Source organism: Nyctibius grandis, chromosome 26, assembly GCF_013368605.1.
Source record: "Nyctibius grandis isolate bNycGra1 chromosome 26, bNycGra1.pri, whole genome shotgun sequence".
Taxonomy (NCBI): Eukaryota; Metazoa; Chordata; class Aves; order Nyctibiiformes; family Nyctibiidae; genus Nyctibius; species Nyctibius grandis.
In genome coordinates, this window is record NC_090683.1 from 6,614,895 (window position 1) to 6,633,466 (window position 18,572).

The window sequence follows — 18,572 nt, forward strand, 5'->3', positions numbered from 1 at the left end:
GTTCATACAAATTCCTGATGCTGGGCTGAACAAAGTCAGCTTGGAAATCCAGTTTTTCAACATGAATAGAAAGTGATTCTGTGATTCTGTGATCTTGTCTTTGTGGGTGCTCACTGCAGACTGCAATTATGATATTGTGGTGGCAGAGCCAAGCCACATGATTACTGAAAGAAGACCTCACCTAAATAATACTCTTGTAAGATTTTTGTGATGAGAAAACCTTTCGTCTCATCACCCTGACAGAATACCCTCAGCCTTAAATGAAACAGCAAATACTAGAGAGCAGATTTGATAGGTGGAGAAGGGAACAACAGGCACTTGTAACTGAATGAAACCTGGCTGTGTGGTACAGCTGATGCACCCAGTTATAGATTGAAAAGGGGCTTCGCTGTGATCTTCAGAAAGCAAAATATATATGAGGTAGCTGTTCTAATTTAGTATTGCCCTCTCATCTCCAATTTTATAGCATATTTCATCTTCGTAAGCAGAAAAATAAAGTATAGAAAATACTTTCAGTGAGTGAAAGGTGCCTCTCATTCCTCTTACGGGCAATTGAGTGTACTGAGAAAAATTGGGTGCTTGGTACTATATTGGTATTTAAATTTCTATCATAAAACATAGGAATGTTTTTGGTGCATGACACTGAAGGAAGCAGGCACGCTGCCTCCTTGGCTGTATTTCCTAACAGGAGTTTGCAATACGTAATTCTTTGCGTAGTCAAAGGTGTAGAAATACTTGATGTCAGGAAACCCGAACGTACTGGAAAAACCTACACGGAGCCACACCTTCCCACAGGAGCTCTAGCTGTGATGAGCTGAGTAAAGCCAATGGACTCAGATGGGTCGTAATAGTGTCGTTGAGCACAGTTTAGTACATTAACAGTTAATTGAATAATTTTCGGAGTTACCCATCATTCATTGGTCTTTTCTTTCTCCTTTCATTCACATCATTCAGAGTGACTAGTAAAAAGCAGCAAGGCAAGGGGCCAGAAAGCAATCGTTAGTAGCCATTACAAACAAAATGGTAAATGGTTTGTGATTCCACAGGAAGGAGGAAAATTGTGTCAAGATGGATTTGTGTTTTCAACCTTATACGTCTTGCTTTTGAGCAGAGTTCTGACAGTCCCACCTGCCTGACAGAGCTTGGAAGATGTCACATTTCATCCACCTTCATACGGCCACACTCAGGATCAGTGACGTTTCCTTTTACTCAGTGATATTACCTCAGCATGGCCATTTCCTTAGTGCAAAATAGATTGTTCTGAGACTGCGTTACAAAGTATGACAGGACAACCTGCATTTGATTGGTCAGCTTGATAAATACTCCTTTGAAGTTTGTTAAATTACATTTCTCAGACACATTGTTTGTATTTGCATTGCAGAAGTAAAGTTTTATTAGTGGCAGTGTTACCAGCAGAGTTTAAGCCCTTAAAAAAAGAACCAGTTGAAAAAGACAAGTTGAGTAAGACAAGCATTGCCGAGTAGAAGAAGGGGTGATGAGGCGGGTGACCAGGCACTCCTTCCAGATTGTTCCAGTTGCATCAGCTGTGCTGCAGAAGTGCTTGGTTCAGTCTCTCGTTGTCCATGTTCCGTGTGTCTTAGCTGGAGGATGCCAGCGTCACTGCTATTGCTCTAGCACACTCTTGACTGTCCTGTGTGAAGACAGAGCAAATCACTGCCTCATCTGACCTTTCCTGCTGAACTGAAATCTTTCACCTAACGTGCTGTGTTAGCAAGGGAGCAGTGGGAGAAGCTCAGAGGCTCCAAGCCCAGCAATACCCTCGGCACTTTCTCAGAACTGTATTTTTTTTTATTCCAATGAACAAAAAAGCATATCCCAACCTGTAAACTTTATAATCTGTGTTTTATATTTAGGTAGAAGGAAGGGCAAGACTTGCTGTATTTTAATCCCTGATTCCTCCATGACAGAGTCAATGAGGTTCTTTCACTCCTGGGCTACTGGACCTGGGAATATTGCCCAGCCCAAAAGACAAAACTGTTTTCTGACAAAATATATTGTAGTCATTGGGGCAGATGTAACCCACTAATAAACATCCTTACAAAATGCTGTCTTACCTGTCATTTCACCACCCTGGCAATGAGAGTAGGAAGTAGAAGAGTATGAATGGGAGGATTTTCCACCTCCTTGGAAAGCTCCTTGAGAGGCACTGTAAAAGGAGAGTAGTTAATTCACCAAAAAAGCCCTAACCACTGGATATTCGATCAAAACAGATGTTGATGTATCCATGGACAAGAATCTCTATTGGGACTAAGTACACGAGGATTTCTTTTTGTTGCCTTGCTATAATATGGAATACGTACACAAGGTCTTGCTGTCCGTCCTGCAGCAGTGCCCGGTACTGAGCAATCTCCTGTTCCAGGCGGGTCTTGATGCCCAGGAGCATCTTGTACTCCTGGTTCTGGCTCTCCATCTCACAGCGGATGCTGGCCAGCTCCTCCTCTACAGCGTTAATCTGCCCTTGGATTTGTTGCAGCAGGCAGCCATAGCGAGACTCGGTTTCTGCCAAGGAGTTTTCCAGAGAGCTTTTCTGGAAGTGGAAATGCAGGAGTTTAGGGCAGAGCTCTACCCCTCCCTGCCCATCCCGAGGAGGGACGGGCCCTCAGCGACCCTGCCCCACGTACCGTGCTGAGCTGCGCCTGCAGTTCGATCTCCAGGTTCTGCATTTCGCGTCTCAACTCGGTGAGCTGGTGGCTGCTGGTCTGGATGTCCTGGCTGCTAGAAGTGACCTGCCGATTGACTTCTTCGATCTGCAGGAGTCAAGCCCCAAACACACTTTCTGAGTGAGAAAATCCCCTCAGGAAGCAGATTTGCTGACTGAGAACTAAGACAGCCAGGGAGCCTCTCCCTTTCATCCTGTCCTCGTCGAGGACAGCCTAGTCATTGCTCCCTCCGTAGATCCCGACGTTGCACCCACCTTTGCACATCAGACCTGGCCAGCCCCTCCTCTCCCACTGCAGTCCTTCCCCAGCAGCTTTTTCCTTCCCATTCCCCAGCTGGGCAAGTGAGGTGCAGGCAAGCAGCCTCCCCCGTTTAGCCAAAGGCACCGCATGCCCGGTAGCGTCTGGGTTTTCCCAAGAAGGAGACTCCACTTTGTGCATTGCTGCGTACCTTGACTTCATACCACTGCTCAACCTCTCTGCGGTTCTTCTCGATGATCTGCTCGTATTCGTTTCTCAGGTCGTTCAGTATCTTTGTCAAGTCTTCGCCAGGGGCAGCGTTGACCTCCACGCTCACGTCGCCACCAGTTTGAGCCTGCAGCTGTCTCATTTCCTGCAGAGAGTGCGAAGAGAGAAACAAAGAGCACAGGTCATCTCTTGTGTTGGGGACAGTGGGCAAAGCAGTATCAAGGTACGAGGGAATGACAACCACAAGACCTAAGGCTGAATTTAGTTGATAGGTAACTTTGGGAACCCCAAAGAATCAAAGGACTATGTCTTGGCCATGCTATTTATCATTGGATCATACCTCCTCGTGGTTTCTCTTAAGAGCAATCAGCTCATCCTTCATGGACTCTAGCTCGGATTCCAGTGAAGATCTGACCAGAGTCAGGTCATCCAGGAGATTTCTCAAGCCATTAATATCAGCCTCCACAGTCTGACGGATGACCAGCTCATTCTCATACCTGTACCACAGACAACAGAGAGAGAAAAATGGGGAAATGAGATGATGACAGTCAATAGCACACATCTTTCCAAGGTCAGTATCCCCATAAATCATGAAGATTCAGTAACACCACTCGGGGCAGTGCTGCCTAGTCTCCTGAGATTATGAGCAGGATTCGAAAGACACGTCAGGTTCACAGAGAGGTACTCACTTCATTCGGAAGTCATCAGCAGTCATCTTGCTGTTATCGATGTCCAGAAGCAGTCTGTTATTGTCCACAGTGGCAGAAATGATCTGCAAAAGGGGAAGTTGGAGGGGAATCTTACTGTGTTCAAGGCATCCAGGACAAGAAGAGAGAAGACCCAAAGCTTTGGTAGGGAATTGTTGCGGGTCTTGGAAATGTTTTCTGCAGTAATGCAGGGGCCACAGAAAGTTGTTGGAATGCTCTTCCATGAGAACTGGTGTGTGCAGGATTTTGGCTTCCCCAGCCATTCTGATGAAAGAATAAATTGATGGGGGAAAGAATAGAAGAACATTTATGGTGGGAGATCACCAACACCTACGGGTTTCTGCACCCTGGGTGTCTAAGGAAGTGTAGTCTTTGTCGCTGATGCTGTAAATTGTCTCGTTATAGAAAAAGCTGATTGTAAGGCAAGGCCTTGGTCCTTCCATCTGGTGTATGTAGGAGTGTGCAGAGGGACAGGGAGTTCAGATCTTGCAGTCCAAGCGCTTTGGCTTTGCACTCCATCCAGCTGAGCTGGGTGGGAGCAGAGGGAAGGACTGGAAGCCACACATGCCTGGTTTGGAGCCACCTGTACACCGTGGGCTTTCAGTTACGTGCGCCAGCATGTTTGGGCCTGGTGGAGCACTCCTTGATGCCTCGGGCTGTGCCCCCACAGCACAGCCCTTGTGCTTGTGGGGCGGTGTGGGGATTTGCTTCCCCAAGAGATGGGAGGCACAGCTCAGCAGGTTTCTGCCTGCGGTACCACCAGCAAGGCCGTCCAGTAGCTCCCTCCCACCCCTGCAGAGCCAGTGCCAGAGGGAAGGAGAAGTCCTTACGAGCAGGACTAGCGTGCAGGAGATGGAGCCGCGTCAGTCGGGGCTCTCCTACCTGATTTTGGAGTTGTTCGATGGTCTGGTAGTAGGAGGTGTAGTCCTTTGAGACACTGGGAGCCTGTTTCCTGTACCACTCCCGGATGTGGTGCTCGAACTGAGCATTTTCTTCCTCCAGCCGTCGCACTTTGTCCATGTAAGCAGCCAGGCGGTCATTGAGGTTCTGCATGGTGACCTTCTCGTTGCCGCTCAGAAGGATGTCCCCCCCAGCACCAAAGCCTCCGGCAAAGCCACCACCAAAGCCTCCTGCCAGACCACCACCAAAGCCTCCTGCCAGGCTGCCAGCGCTCATGCCCCCTCCGTAGCCAATGCTGCATGCTCCCCCCCCATAGCTCCCACCGCCTATCACAGAGGAGGCGTATCGCCTGCAGGAGACGGAGGAGCTCCTGCCACTGCCGCCACCACAGCCGCCTCCACCTCCACCGCTCCTGTAAGAGGTAGTAGATGTTCTCTTGATGCTGCAGCTCATGGTGGAAGTGTTCAGCTCTCCAGCCCCAAATGCAAAGCCTGCTGCGCAGCTTGATACAGAGAACCAGCCTGCAGCCTTCTGTCCTCGCTGGTGGCTCTTTATACCCTGTTGGGTGGGTGTCACCTGTGAGGCCGTCCAGCTTCCCATGGCGTTTGCCAGCCTCAGCGCTCCTGCCAAAAGTGATGTGCCAAGGGGAATTTTGTCTGAGGCGAGTAAAACGCATTACCCTTCTGTTCAAGTATGTCTGTGTTGATTCACACAAAGCATGCACTGTAATTTTATGTGGGTGGCTCTTTGTTGGATATTTTGTTGGATAATATAATATCTCATAGCTTCCATTAATCTTGCAATATATCACTAGTAATAGGAGTTAATGAAGGCTCCACCTTGGTTGTCTATCTCCTTCAGTCTTCTGTGTGGTGAAATTCAGTATTTCAGTGTTTGTCTTTCTCCTGTGGTCACAGCCTTCAAGGGACTCTTCATTCATTAATTTATTTGAAATTTTCATTAGCTATTTAGAAATCTACTTTAATTTACTGAAATGAATTATTAATTTTTAAAACTGCATTCCCCTGTCTGTCACAGAAGAGAACTTCACACTGAATTTTTTTACTCTGTCACTGCTCATATTGAAGAAGGTCCTGATGGTATTTAACTACTTCCGAAAGTGCAGGATGGTGATTGCAGTCATTTTTCTTGTTGAAGAAAACTCTGTGACAGACACAAAAGTAGTATTTTGCAAGGGGAAACATACTAAAACCTTTCCTATGAAAGAGCCATTAATTTTATTTTAGCTGTTTTAAATGAACTCAGAGGAAATTGAGAGGAGACATGTTTGATATTTCATATCTTCATAATCGTATTAAAATGAGTCATTTCTCACAATATGTCCTTGAATTATATAGTGCAGTAAGAATTAAGTTTGATGAAAAGATACAGTGCCAAAGTGAAAAAATATAATCATTATCTGAACTCGTTACTGTGAATTGTCTTTGCCAGCGGTGAGAGAATATCTTGCAACACGAAACACAGAGCAAGAAGCAATTGTGTATTTTTTTCCACTGCCTATGCAGGATGGGATGTTCAGGGAGTTGCTTTTTCCATCTTTACTAATCAAGCTTCTACGAACCTGAGAAGAGCCTTGAACAGAAACAAATTCTCAGGTTTCCAGCTGTGCATTAAATATTGGCACTGTAACTCCTACGGAAGAGGCATTTGGCCAGTACCAAGGAAGCACAAGGAGCTGGTGGAACCTGCTGTGAACAACCACCTCAAAATCGGCTTATCCACGGTGAGGGAGGATGAATTCAACCTGGAAGTATCTTAGGAAGCGATTCCATATTACAGAAGAAGAAATAAACTTATTAAAATGAGCAACAGAAGAGTGAGAAGGGATTGAGTCACCTTACACATGAGGTACGCATCAGAGGAGGGAGTAGGACTGTGTGAATCTGAAGACAGTGTGCCTGTGTGTGCCCCGTGGATGTAAGAAGAGCTGGGGCTGGAGTCCTGAACAATTGTGCTTTGCTCTTGGCACGTCGCTGCTGCCATTCAGCTTCCCAAACACCCCCTGAACCAGCGCTCCCACCTGCCTGTCTCCGGAGCAGCCCAGGCACCAAAGAAACGGCGTACAAGCAAGATTCCTGCTGCCACCATGCCTATGAGAACGGGCAGACAACTGCCTGAAGATAGTCAGCTTCACCCTGAGTGAAGCCATATTCCTGTAGTCTTCTGCTTTGGGGTTTTTTATTAGGTTTATGATTTTCCAATAGGCTTTTGTATATCCATATGTCTAATTTTCTTCTTTTATCATAAGAATTATATAGAAAGGTGTGTCAACAAAATATTGTTGAATTGGAAGGGGTGTGAACTCGTACCACTAGAATGTTATCTGCTCTCTGTAGAAGTGCTTAGTCGTTAGAAGCTTAATATGCAACGAGATATAAACTTGAAGCGCTGAATCCCAGAGCTTGAATTCAGCTGCCTAAAGGCATGTCCTTGTAGGTACTGCCCGTGTCTTCCAAAGAACCTCAAGGTGTTAGCTCTGACTCCAGAAGGAACTTCAATATGTGGGAAATACTCCTTAAGAGAGAAACAAAATTTTGAACTTAAAGTGAAACTGAATTGTGAAAAAATCTAAAAAATTCTGACTTATCAACTTGTTGTCAGCTAACTTTAATTAGCAAAACCTTCATGTCAGTTGTGATTTTGCATACTGCTGTGTTTAGAGAGAATGCTGTCATACCCCTGGTCATGATGTGTCTCCTCCTGAGGCTGAAACACTCCAGGATACTATCTAGAAGTTTTTTCTATACCTTTGCCGCCATTCCCTGAACCTTTCCCAGCTCTATCATGTTATTTTTGAAACAGGGTCACCAAAGTTACAGCACTCAAAATACAGCCCAGGGTATCCCTGTGCCCCAGACTGATACAGTGGAATTAACCATGTTCTTTACTTTGATCTTCTGTATATTGGATTGAGAATCACCTCTGTGGCCACAGCCTTCAGGGGGACACATCCCCAGTGTCCCAGCTCTCTGTGGACGACCCCAGCTGTATTCCAGTCACCCAAACATTCTCACTGTCCAGATCCACAGGGTTTTCCTCAGTCTTTGTTCAAGATACAGTGAGATTCCTTATTCCCTTCTCATACTTTCATTTAATTTCCTTAGCCACACTAGTGACTTTCTCCTGAAAACCCTTCATTCCCTCAAACCGCGTCCCTTCCTAGGTGCTGTCTCCATTCTGCCTGTTATACATATGGTGTGTAGCACTTAGTGCCTGTCGGGCAGCAAGGTAATTACAAGACAGGAAAATAAATACTCTTTAAAGGTTAATTTAAAGTGTAGACTGACCTCTGCGGAGGTAGTTGGAACCGAAGGTGCAAGAGGTAACAATACAGTACCCTCTAGAGGGCTGTGGCATAAGCACAGCTGATTGCTTTGAAATAATCCACATCCCAGTTACTAGGAACGTCACACCTTTTTCCAGATTATGTGTGTAGTGCAAGTGTCTAAAACAAAGCAATAGAAATCAGCACTACTGGGATCTCATTCTTTCTGCTGTGTGTCACTGGAGGTATTCGTGTAGCACAAAGTCTGGTTAACAAATCTGCAAAACCTACTTCATGCGAGCACACCACAAACACAGACTGGTTTGGTGTAGGTCAAGTACTTCTGCTTCCCTGAGTGGTTTCCACATGTTGAGAAAGTTTGCATGGCAACGTGACCTGGATTTCTGGAAATTAATTTTGCACCTATTTCACCTGTAATCGATGGTGCTGGCTCCTCGTCCCCACAAAGCACATTTTCTCTGACTGTTTGTTCACCACTGGAGGCCACTCCCTGAGCACACGGCCCCGCGTCAGCCCTTCAGCCGCAAGTTCCTGTACCAGTGAAATACACCCTTCACTCGGGCGGCCTTGGGCTCATTTTGGCCCCTCATTTCCCCGGGATACTCTGCCAGCCTTTGGAGCCCAGACCACTGGGTGCCTTTTTTAAAAACTTAGCCTCAGCCTAGACATCCCGTCTTGGCCGGGGTTGCACAGAACCTTCTGGGCCCAGCTGCGAGAGCTGAGCCTGCCTCAGGGCGCCTGGGGGACGCTGGCACGCTGGGCGGGCACGAGGCTTCCCTCTGCCTTTCCAGGTTTCCCACTGCTGGGTTTACTTGCGAGCGGCACAGCCTGTGGTTGACATCCGTTCTGGGTTGTCTTGGTGGTAGCTGTGCGACGGGCTAAGACTTTCAAAAAAGTCTGAGGAATTCAGATACTCATTTCTCATTGGCATTAATAAAGCTGTGGTTTACGATCTGCCTACTTTGGCAGCCCTGTCTCCAAAATGTCGGGCAGAAATTCCTGAGATTCCTCAAACGTGCACAAAAGAGTTCTTTGAAGGGCCTAGGACAATGCATTTCATTTCCTTTGAGCTCTGAGTCTGTTAGTCCCCAGAAGGCAAAGGTGAACTAAGGCTCTGGAAATGGGTTTTATCCACGGGGGTGGGCTGCAATGAAACAAGCTACTGTTTGTTTTCATGAACAAAGTTGTCCCAGTCACTGGAGAAAGCTATACTATAATTTCCATGAAATAATGGCTATAAAAAAGCATATAAAAAAGCTGGACAGAAGCAAATGCAACTCCCAAAAGCTACTAACAAGAGAGTGCTTTCTGCTTGTTTGTTTGTTGAGTTGCTCCAAGCTGCGGCAGCAGCCAAGCAGTCAGAGTTTGTGCAAACTGTGGTCAGGAATGTTGTCGGGTAACAGCTGGAGAGGGCTGAGAGAGTTTGTGTTAATTTTCTTCACAGTACGGATCTTCCTATATCCAAAAGTAAACATTGCAGGTGCTTTCACAAGCACTTCATTTGTCATAGGTAGAAGGCGAACATTGCTGTTAGTGCTAACACTTTATGGAGGAGAACTTTGTGAAGATCCTGTAAATTATATTTTCTTTTAACTTCTTTTTCTTGTCTGTTCAAAAACGGATCCCTAGTTTGTGCAGTTCCAGTTTAAACTGCTGAGTTTCAGTTAAGGTTTTGTGAATCTCGAACTGAAACATCCATTTTACAGTCATGGTTCTGTAATCATTCATGTTTCTTTGTGTCAGGCCAGGCTGGGCACTCATTTGATGCCAACTTTATCAGCTTTCTTATAGTGCTGAGATTCTGCAGTCTGCTCCGGGCTGATATTCAACTGCTGTTGAGTCTTAGAGCTCAGCTCCCCAGGAGCATCTGGCACGTTATTAAAAGCAAAGGCACAGCCCAAGATGCTCCAAGAAGGTTATGATCTGCCCTGAATGCTCAGAAATTGTGCTTTAACTCTAGATTTCATTATCAACTATTGTAACGTATCATCGACTTTTCTACCTGGAAGCATGTGTTGGCATGGTTTGTATTTTCTGTTTAAGTGTTTACACCTACAGAATGGAAGAAAACCTACACACAGGATTCTGGTTGCATGAGACAGAAATGAAGTTTTATTAGCGACATTTTCCTGATACAGAAGAGCCCAGGATTGTGTTGAATCTGTGAAGCAGGTCGCTGAAGGGCCAAGGATTGAAGCCACGAAGCATTCCGGGCAGAAGCAGCGCGTAGCATGCATGGCAGGCGGGCAGGCGGCCCCTCTGAGGAGCTCCGACGGGCCTTTTTGGATAGATGGCATCAGCAACGTTGAGGAACTGTTAAGAGCATCTCTCTTTCCTCAGGAGCACGGGGAATGGAGAGGGTTTGGGCCAGTTTCTGTTTAAAAGGTCTTGCACTGTAGGTTCCTCAATGTGTGTTCTTAGTCAAAAGATTTTCTTCCATACCCTGTTTAGAAATAAAGCATTAATTCCTTAAGTGCTGGCACTGAACCGCTGAGGCACCAGGATTTGCCAGACAGAAAAGAAGCTTGATTATGTGACAGGGGACCATAAGCGTTCCAAAAGCGTAAAGGAAAACTTCAGCGTGGGACAAAAGCAGCCGTATTTATGAGGTTCTGCAAAGAATGGGAGAGGTGAAGAAACACAGCTGGGATTTGAACTACATGATTAGCTGATGGCACCCACAAAACTGAATAGAAATTGAATGGGTGTTTCTTAAGCCGAGCTGATCTTTGCACACAAATAGGAAAGCATTTTAGTAAAAGTAAATCTAACACTTTCCAGAAATTTTAGTTTATCCTTGGTACTGTTTGTCTGTGGCAGAGCGTGTTGATATAGTGCATAAATTAGTAAGGATGGGACTGAGAGAACAGTGTGACCATTCAACAGTTCTCACCTTGGCCTTCACCACCACTCCTGCAGGACTGAGACTGAGAAGATGAAGAGTAGGAGTGGGAACTGCTGATGCCTCCTGAGATCCTTCCTCCTCCTCCTCCTCCTCCTCCAGCACTACCGCATCCACTGCCGCTTCCCCCTCCTATTCCTCCACTTCCTCCTCCCATTCCTCCTCCACCGCTTCCTCCTCCCATTCCTCCTCCCATTCCGCCTCCAGAGCAAATGCCACCACCTCCATATCCACTACTCATGCTACCACCTCCTCCTCTTCCTCCTCCAGAAGAATAGCCACCACCTCCCATTCTACCACCTCCCATGCCTCCTCCCATTCCTCCTCCCATTCCTCCTGCTGGGATTCTGCAAAGAGAGAGAAAAAGAAAAAAAAGTTAATCAAATGCTTTTTTGTTCTCAGAGGGAAATCAATCTGCACGGAAGCCTGCACTTCTTTTGTCTGTACTTCTTTTTAGAACCTAATTTCACATAATGCTGTGGTCTTTTGTCAGTTTACATACACAAGGTCTTGCTGTCCTTCCTCAAGCAGTGCCCGGTACTGAGCAATCTCCTGTTCCAGGCGGGTCTTGATGCCCAGGAGCATCTTGTACTCTTCATTCTGACTCTCCATCTCGCAGCGGATGCTGGCCAGCTCCTCCTCCAAGGGGCCGATCATACCCTGGATCTGCTGCAGCTGCATGTTATAGCGACGTTCCGTGTCTTCCAAGTTGGATTGCAAAGAGTCTACCTGCAAAGGGAACACAAAACACAGTGTTTATGGGAATGTGGCAAGTTTAACTCATTTTTGTGGAAAAATTTGAGATCTTCAAAACCAGAAAAAAGCATATCTTTGAAGACTAAGTCATCCAGTATCCCATTCTCTGTGTCACAGTGAAGCAGAAGCAAACACTTTTACTTACCATGCTGAGCTGCGACTGCAGCTCAATTTCCAGGCTTTGATATTCACGTCTCAGCTCAGAGATCTGCTGGTTGCTTGATTGTATCTCCTGGCCACTTGAGTGGACTTGTTGATTAACTTCTTCCATCTGAAAAATACACATACAAAATTGAGGCATTTTTGATAATAAGAAAACATTGTGGGGTTACCATAAAAGCACTGAGAAAGCAATTAATAAGAATGAAGAAAGATGTGATGTGCACTGACTCTGTATGCCACTGCTAACTCACTGTGTAATTCACCTTGCTACTGGAACACGGAGATTCTCCATGCTTTACCACATAATCTTAATACTCCAGAGCTGACCTGTTACAGTAAACCACTTAAAGTAATTTAAAGTTAATGTCCCTTAAATAATACGTGATAAGTTGCCTTTCCTCTGCTGGATATAAATAGATCCAGTTCTTTGTGAAAGATTTATAACCAAAAAACTCTGCTTTACCTTGGTTTCATACCAGCTTTCCACCTCTCTCCGGTTGTTCTCAATAAGCCGTTCGTATTCACAACGCATTTCATTTAATTTTTCCATCAAATTAATGCCAGGAGTAGCATTGACCTCCACGTTGACATCACCGCTAGATTGTGTTTGCAGTCCTTTCATTTCCTGAGAAAAAAAAACACAAAAACCCCACCAGGTTCTCAAAGGGTGAAGGTGAGGAGAAATGTCATAGTTTCAAATAAGGAAAAGAAAGGGGCACAGATCCTCACACAGCTGTATCACTCCTGCAAAGGGGGCCTCGTCTGCCCTCCTCATGAAAGGGAACAATTCTCCCATTCCGACGCCACACTTTGCAGTGAACAATAGCCAGGCACCACACACGCATTGACCCTGGCATTTTCTCCTCAGGGTCGTAAGGAATCCTATGCAGCGTGCTCTTTGTGAAAATCCTTTTATGTATTTTTCTTCTCAATGGGAAAAATCATTGCAGATAGGATGAATATTTGCTTTTGACTCCTCCTATATTCTATCCCACTTTCCTTCCATGAGTTCATCAACAAAATTGTACTTTGTACTGAAAGCCGTTCATTTCCCTGCTCTCATTTTGCCACATGTTGACCTAGGTGTCTTTTTACATCAGCTGCGGGCAGCTATGGATGCTACATACTCCTGAAAATCAAAGCCAGATTGTGTCAAGTTGGGTGATCAAAGCCAGCAGCCAAAACCTGGTTATTGCTAGTGGAAGAAATCCACAGGAAATTCTCTGAGTGTTGAGTTTTCGTTAGTTATTATTTTAAAGTGTGGAGAAACTTACCTCTTCATGGTTCTTCCTGAGATAGATCAGTTCCTCTTTTAGGGATTCAAACTGTGTCTCCAAGTCAGATCTGGCTAGAGTCAGTTGATCCAAAAGGGGACGTAATCCATTAATATCACTTGCCACACTCTGGTGGAGAGTATATTCCGTTTCATACCTAAAAAACAGACAAGAAAGAGAGTAAAAGTGCTGCCAGACCTCTTTGTTATCTTGATTATGAACGGTTCCCATCAGTACATCTTTAGTCTTTAATCCCATTGCTCAATTCTTAAAAGAAAGAACCTAATTCTCTTTCCGTCTCAGATAGGTTGGTTTGATTTCAATAGAATTTCTCTCTCTGAGATTTACATGATGAGGATTATGCTTATAAATGTACACGCAAGGGTGGCGAAACAGAAGATGTAGTCCTTTAAATGGCACTCTTCAAAAACTTGTCTGGAGAAAAATAATAATGAAAGACTAACAAAATCATTCTCAGAATGCTTTTCCCAACAATTATCTGTTCTGTCATTGGACCCAAGAGGCTACAGCATCTGCAAAGGTTAATTGGCAACAGGAGCTCCTGGAGGGCAAAGGGAGGCACGATGGAATGAGACAGGAGGGGAAAGACTCACTTCAGTCTGAAGTCATCCACCGTCATTCTGGTGTTGTCAATGTCAAGAAGGATCTTGTTAAGGTCCACGTTTGCACCGACAATCTGGAAGGCAGAGGGCAGAGGTTATTTGGTCAGTTGTCTTTTCAGTCTGACACGCAGAGAGAAGGAAGAAATCCCTGTGCAGAGACACAGTTCAGAATATCTTTATGGTAATGTCAAGGCTGACTACGGCTGCAGGAGCTGTATAGAAGGAGAAGAGTTTATTGCTTCCAGTTAAAAGAAAGTGCCTTTGCTGTCAGTTTTGGTTTACAAATATCCATTAAGAACATAATACCTTCTTGGAAAGAATAACTAAATAAACTCCTCATATTCCAAAAACAGTGAGAAAACATAATTACCATTGCATTTGGCAACGGCCGTATTCATGTAGGAGGTGTGGGACTATTAAACGGCTGAGGGCTAGAATGAGACTAAATGCACGGGTTGGCTCATCCTGTGTATTCCCCAAAAGATGCAATTACTGTGGGCACTAGTAGCACAGCATGAGCAATGGCTGTGTCTGCTGCTCAAGAGAGCAAGGAACAAGCAAGCAAGAGCACGGCACTGCGGGGAGCACTGGACAGGCCCCATAATGGGTGCACTAGTGATGATCTGTCGTGGCACCAGAATACACGTATCACCCACGGAGAGAAAAACCAGCAGTCAGGCTCTGTCAGCACACCGGTCTGCTTCCTGGCTGAAACCGAGGAGGGAATAGACTACCCCAGACAGGGATATTGTGCTGCAGGAGGCGAGTGCTGTTCTAGTGAGAATCTGTTCAAAGTTAGTCAAATTACATCATACCTGGTTTTGCAGTTCTTCAATTGTTCTGTAATATTGGCTGTAGTCCCTGGTACCAGTGGGACCTTGATTTCTATACCACTCCCTGATCAGTTGTTCAAGTTGAGTATTGTCATCCTCCAAGCGTCGCACTTTATCCAAGTAAGAAGCCAGGCGATCGTTAAGGTTCTGCATGGTCAACTTTTCATTTGTGGAGAGCAAGCCGCCATCTTCACCAAACCCCATGCCACCAAAACTACTTCCACCATAGCCGCCACCACCAAAGCCGCTGCCACCACCAAAGCCACCACTACCCCCAAAGCCACTAAATCCACCTCCACTATATCCACCACCACCAAAACTACCTCCACCGAGGCCAGCTCCATAACCACCTCTCATTCCTCCAAAACCACCTCCACCTGATCCAAATCCTCCTCCCATACTTCCACAGCCCATTCCTCCTCCATAGCTACCACCACTCATTCTCCCACCATAGCTACTGCGGCTAATCCTTCCACAACTGCCACTGCTAAAGCCCCCCCCATAGCTGCTCCTGGAAACTCCTCCACCAAAGCTTCTCCCAGAAAAGCCGCCACTTCCTCCAGAAGAGGTGTATTTTCTAGTGGACACTGAGGAGTATCCACCAGACTTATGTACTCCACGGCTTCCACCCCCTCCACCACCTCCACCACTATATCCTCCTCCGCCACCACCACCTCCACTGCTAATTCTAGTAGAACTAGTCGAAGACTTAGTGCCACAGCTCATAGTGACAGCAGCTAAGAGTCTAACCACAGCCCCAAATTTAGGTGCACAGCCTGATAAGGTTCAGGACTGCAAATTTTCATCCCCAGCTCGCTCTCTTTATACTTTTGGCAGTGGGTGTCACCATCAGGGTGTTCCTTTCTCCCAGGGCATTTACCAGCCTTGTTGTTTGTGCCAAGAATAATTTGCTGAACAATATTTTTGTGCTGATATCTCAGGCAATCTGGCCCATTGCTGGGTTTGTGCTGTTTGTTTAAGACCGAACATTTCACTTCTTTCGGCTGGCATTCTTTTCCTTTCGCGTTTTCTGGAACAGGTGGTCTTTTCCCTCGTGCAGCCTGGATCTGCTTTACGGTGGAAAAGCCACGTTATGCGGGATCCTGTTGAAACTAACACTGAGCACACGTGTACCTGACGGAACTATACAGAGGGGATTTTTGTTCTCGGTTCTTCCCTAAAAGAAAGAAGATGAGGCCCAAATCTCTCATGTTAGATTGTCCATTTCTTTGTTCAATTATTAATCTACTTTCTTTGCTACGATTTTTCTAGCTCCTATTCTCAAAGACTATTGTTCTCTTCTGCTCTTTTATATTTTGTGCATTTAAGATCTTCTACACTGCTTATATTCTTTTTCTCAGTGTACGTGATAGTGTAAGAGTTTTATTAATAGGACTGTATAACTTGTCTATTTAGATTGTCCAGCTTGTGTATCCCTGCCGTCCATCACTTAGAGAACATATTTTTTATACGAGAAGTCTATTTCAAGCAATGCAGTGGGATTCTTATTTAAAAATCAAAATCCTTCCTTTGCAAGGAAACAGGACAGCACACTAGATAGCTAAGTCCTAGAAATCAAAGAGAAAAAAAAAGTTGGATTTTTTTCACCAAAGAGCTGTTGATCTAAAATAGTAGGAAGATTAAGGATACTTTAATTGTATTATAAAGTAAATTGTAGCACAATTAGAAGCTGTATTAATGTAGACAATGACCTATAAACTACTGTGTGGGAAGACCTTTTACGGTTTAATATAAAACTGCTCATTCTCTCTATTGTTAGGGTGTCACATATTACAGGTGATAGAGTAATTATATATACTGCTCTTAATGCAGAGATCCTTGAGACTCTAGAATTGTATCCTGAGAGAAAAGTTGGAAGGCTTTGTACACCCATCAGTTGAAATCAGACTGTTGGGACCACAAAAGAAATCACACCATGCTTCAGTCCTGCACGGATCCCCAGAAGTTTACCCCAGATGCACTTGGAAATGGTTTTCATCCTCGATTGCTGGATTTGATGCTAAAGCAGAGAACCTGCAGACAGAATTGCATGTTTCTGAAAATCTATTAGAAGAGTTAGAGTTTGGGCAAACAGTGCTGACTGATTCCAGATGACTATCATCTACACAACCCCACTCGTGCTATAACGTTTCATGTTTGTCCTGGGTGAAAAGTCAATATTCTGGTTCAAATGCAGAATCTCAGTTCCTCAGCAGCCACCAAGCTCTGTTCTGGCACTGCAAGCGTTTATGAGAAACTTACAGCTTCTTTTTTAATACAGCAGAGACGTCGTTCATGCAAACAGCCAGTCCCTACCGCTTAACTGCAAACAGCAAAACCATCAGCATTTGTGGTCTTGCTGTAGAGGGACCCCAAACAGTTACAGTTTGCTTGGAAGAAAGTGTGCCTTTTTCCAGGGACAGCTTTCTTCTGCTACTGAAATGTCCTCATTGCCTTCTCTCTGGTTACTGATCCTCTAATGACTGTAAGGTACTGAGGACATTTAGCAGTCTCCCCCTCAACCTCGGGTGCAGGGAACAAAGCCGGGCACATCTGCAGAACTGTCCGTTGTTGTCCCTGTCCTTGTCTCAGCACCTTCCGAAACCCTCTGGCAGGTGGCAACGCAGCGCGGCCCGTGTCCCAAAGGCCACCTTCCTTTGGAAGTCGATTGTATGTTGCTGCTGTTTTCCCCACTCTGCTATCAGACTCCGTGTGCGTGGTTCTTTTACAAACTGCATTTCTGCCTCTTAACTTCTGCTCTTTTTTATGCTAAATTAAGGATTATTTAACATTTTCTCCCTGAAGCCTTTGTCCTGTGCTTTGCACTGTGCTTTTGCCAGTATTGCTTTATTGCTGCTTATGCAATCTCTTTCAAAAGCTCTCTGATTTTATCTTGCTATTTGATATACTCAGTGGCTCAAAGATGATGAAAGACTTCAAGTAGCTTGATGATGTGATAATTTCTCCTTGATTCACAGCTGGAGGATGGTAGTGTCACCTCAGCAGCGTAAACACAGTCTCTGGGCTCCTGCGTGTTCTGTTATTGCTGCTGAAAGATGTAGGTTACTATACACGAAATGTTTTTCCTGTTTAGTGTTGTTTTGGCTTTGTGTCTGGGTAATGTTGTACTTTCTGAGAACCTACGTTGTTTCCTATTTTATCAGTTGTCTCTTTCTATACGTGCTTGTACACAGCAGGGACGTGTCCATACTGAAAGGTTCTTCTGATAAGGGCATATCTTATTGTGTGCTTGGAAAACACTTTAAAAAAATAAAAGCAATGAAAGAAAAGAAAGAGTGAAGCCATTGAGGGTGCAGAACTTTAGATAGCCTCAACATTTCATTTAAGTTCTGTGTTATTACCACTACTTACATATAAGGAAGGAACACAAATATGAGATTTTGCCTTTAGATCTTCGGTAGCTTTCAAGTCACGCGCTCATAGGATGTTCCTTTCTGTCTTCAGCGTTGCTGTAATTTCATTTTTGTTACTGGTTCAATCTTAGTGCTTTTTATGGAGGTCCAGCTGGCCATTAGGGTGTGCTTTATTCCTAACGGCTGAAATTTTCCCTTGTGATATTTTGTTTCTTTCACAGTCCCTATGTTCTCAAAAATGGAGTATGTCTCTCTTAAGGCAGCAGCAAGCTTGCCTGTGAAGTTTAAACCCTGTAGCACTCTCCTAGCGCACACTTTTGTGCAGGATAACTTGGATCTTCCTTGCAAGTAGGTTCATAAAAGTGAAGAAAACCCACCAGGACATTTGTGTTGAGACGGGAGGGCTTGAGAAGGATTTGCTGGTTTCTTCCTTCCCCCCAACACTGCAGGGAAGCGGCATACTTTGCTGTACTCATTCTGTCCCCCATGAGTGTAGCCCACGTAGCATTTGACAATTAATTAAGCTGACAATTAATGCTAAACAAAAGAGACATCAGCAGAATGTATGTGCAGGCGGTTCTGAAATTA

The 18,572-nt window shown here is 45.0% G+C and overlaps 2 protein-coding genes across 2 annotated transcripts; both read right to left on the minus strand.

The window, feature by feature from the left end:
- Positions 1-1,631: 1,631 nt before the first annotated feature.
- LOC137673647 (keratin, type I cytoskeletal 14-like) lies at positions 1,632-5,206 on the minus strand. Its single transcript, XM_068418583.1, has 8 exons — positions 4,736-5,206; positions 3,836-3,918; positions 3,487-3,643; positions 3,130-3,291; positions 2,643-2,768; positions 2,322-2,548; positions 2,076-2,167; positions 1,632-1,651 (listed from the first exon to the last, which is right to left on the minus strand). Exons 1-8 carry the CDS (start codon positions 5,204-5,206, stop codon positions 1,632-1,634), a joined length of 1,338 nt encoding a protein of 445 aa, XP_068274684.1.
- Positions 5,207-10,477: 5,271 nt separating this feature from the next.
- LOC137673645 (keratin, type I cytoskeletal 13-like) lies at positions 10,478-15,336 on the minus strand. The gene is made up of 8 exons (XM_068418582.1): positions 14,593-15,336; positions 13,769-13,851; positions 13,155-13,311; positions 12,344-12,505; positions 11,864-11,989; positions 11,465-11,691; positions 10,954-11,309; positions 10,478-10,503 (listed from the first exon to the last, which is right to left on the minus strand). The coding sequence occupies exons 1-8, from the start codon at positions 15,334-15,336 to the stop codon at positions 10,478-10,480; spliced, it is 1,881 nt and encodes a 626-aa protein (XP_068274683.1).
- Between the last annotated feature and the right edge of the window lie 3,236 nt (positions 15,337-18,572).

Coding starts and splice junctions, on each gene's coding strand:
- LOC137673647 (XM_068418583.1), bottom strand. CDS start 5,206: ATGAGCTGCAGCATCAAGAGAACATCTACTACCTCTTACAGGAGCGGT. Junction 3,292..3,486: donor TTAAGAGAAACCACGAGGAG/GTATGATCCAAT, acceptor CACTCTCTGCAG/GAAATGAGACAGCTGCAGGC. Junction 2,549..2,642: donor TGCAGGCGCAGCTCAGCACG/GTACGTGGGGCA, acceptor TTCCACTTCCAG/AAAAGCTCTCTGGAAAACTC.
- LOC137673645 (XM_068418582.1), bottom strand. CDS start 15,336: ATGAGCTGTGGCACTAAGTCTTCGACTAGTTCTACTAGAATTAGCAGT. Junction 13,852..14,592: donor TTGAAGAACTGCAAAACCAG/GTATGATGTAAT, acceptor TCTGCCTTCCAG/ATTGTCGGTGCAAACGTGGA. Junction 11,310..11,464: donor GAAGGACAGCAAGACCTTGT/GTATGTAAACTG, acceptor CTCTCTTTGCAG/AATCCCAGCAGGAGGAATGG.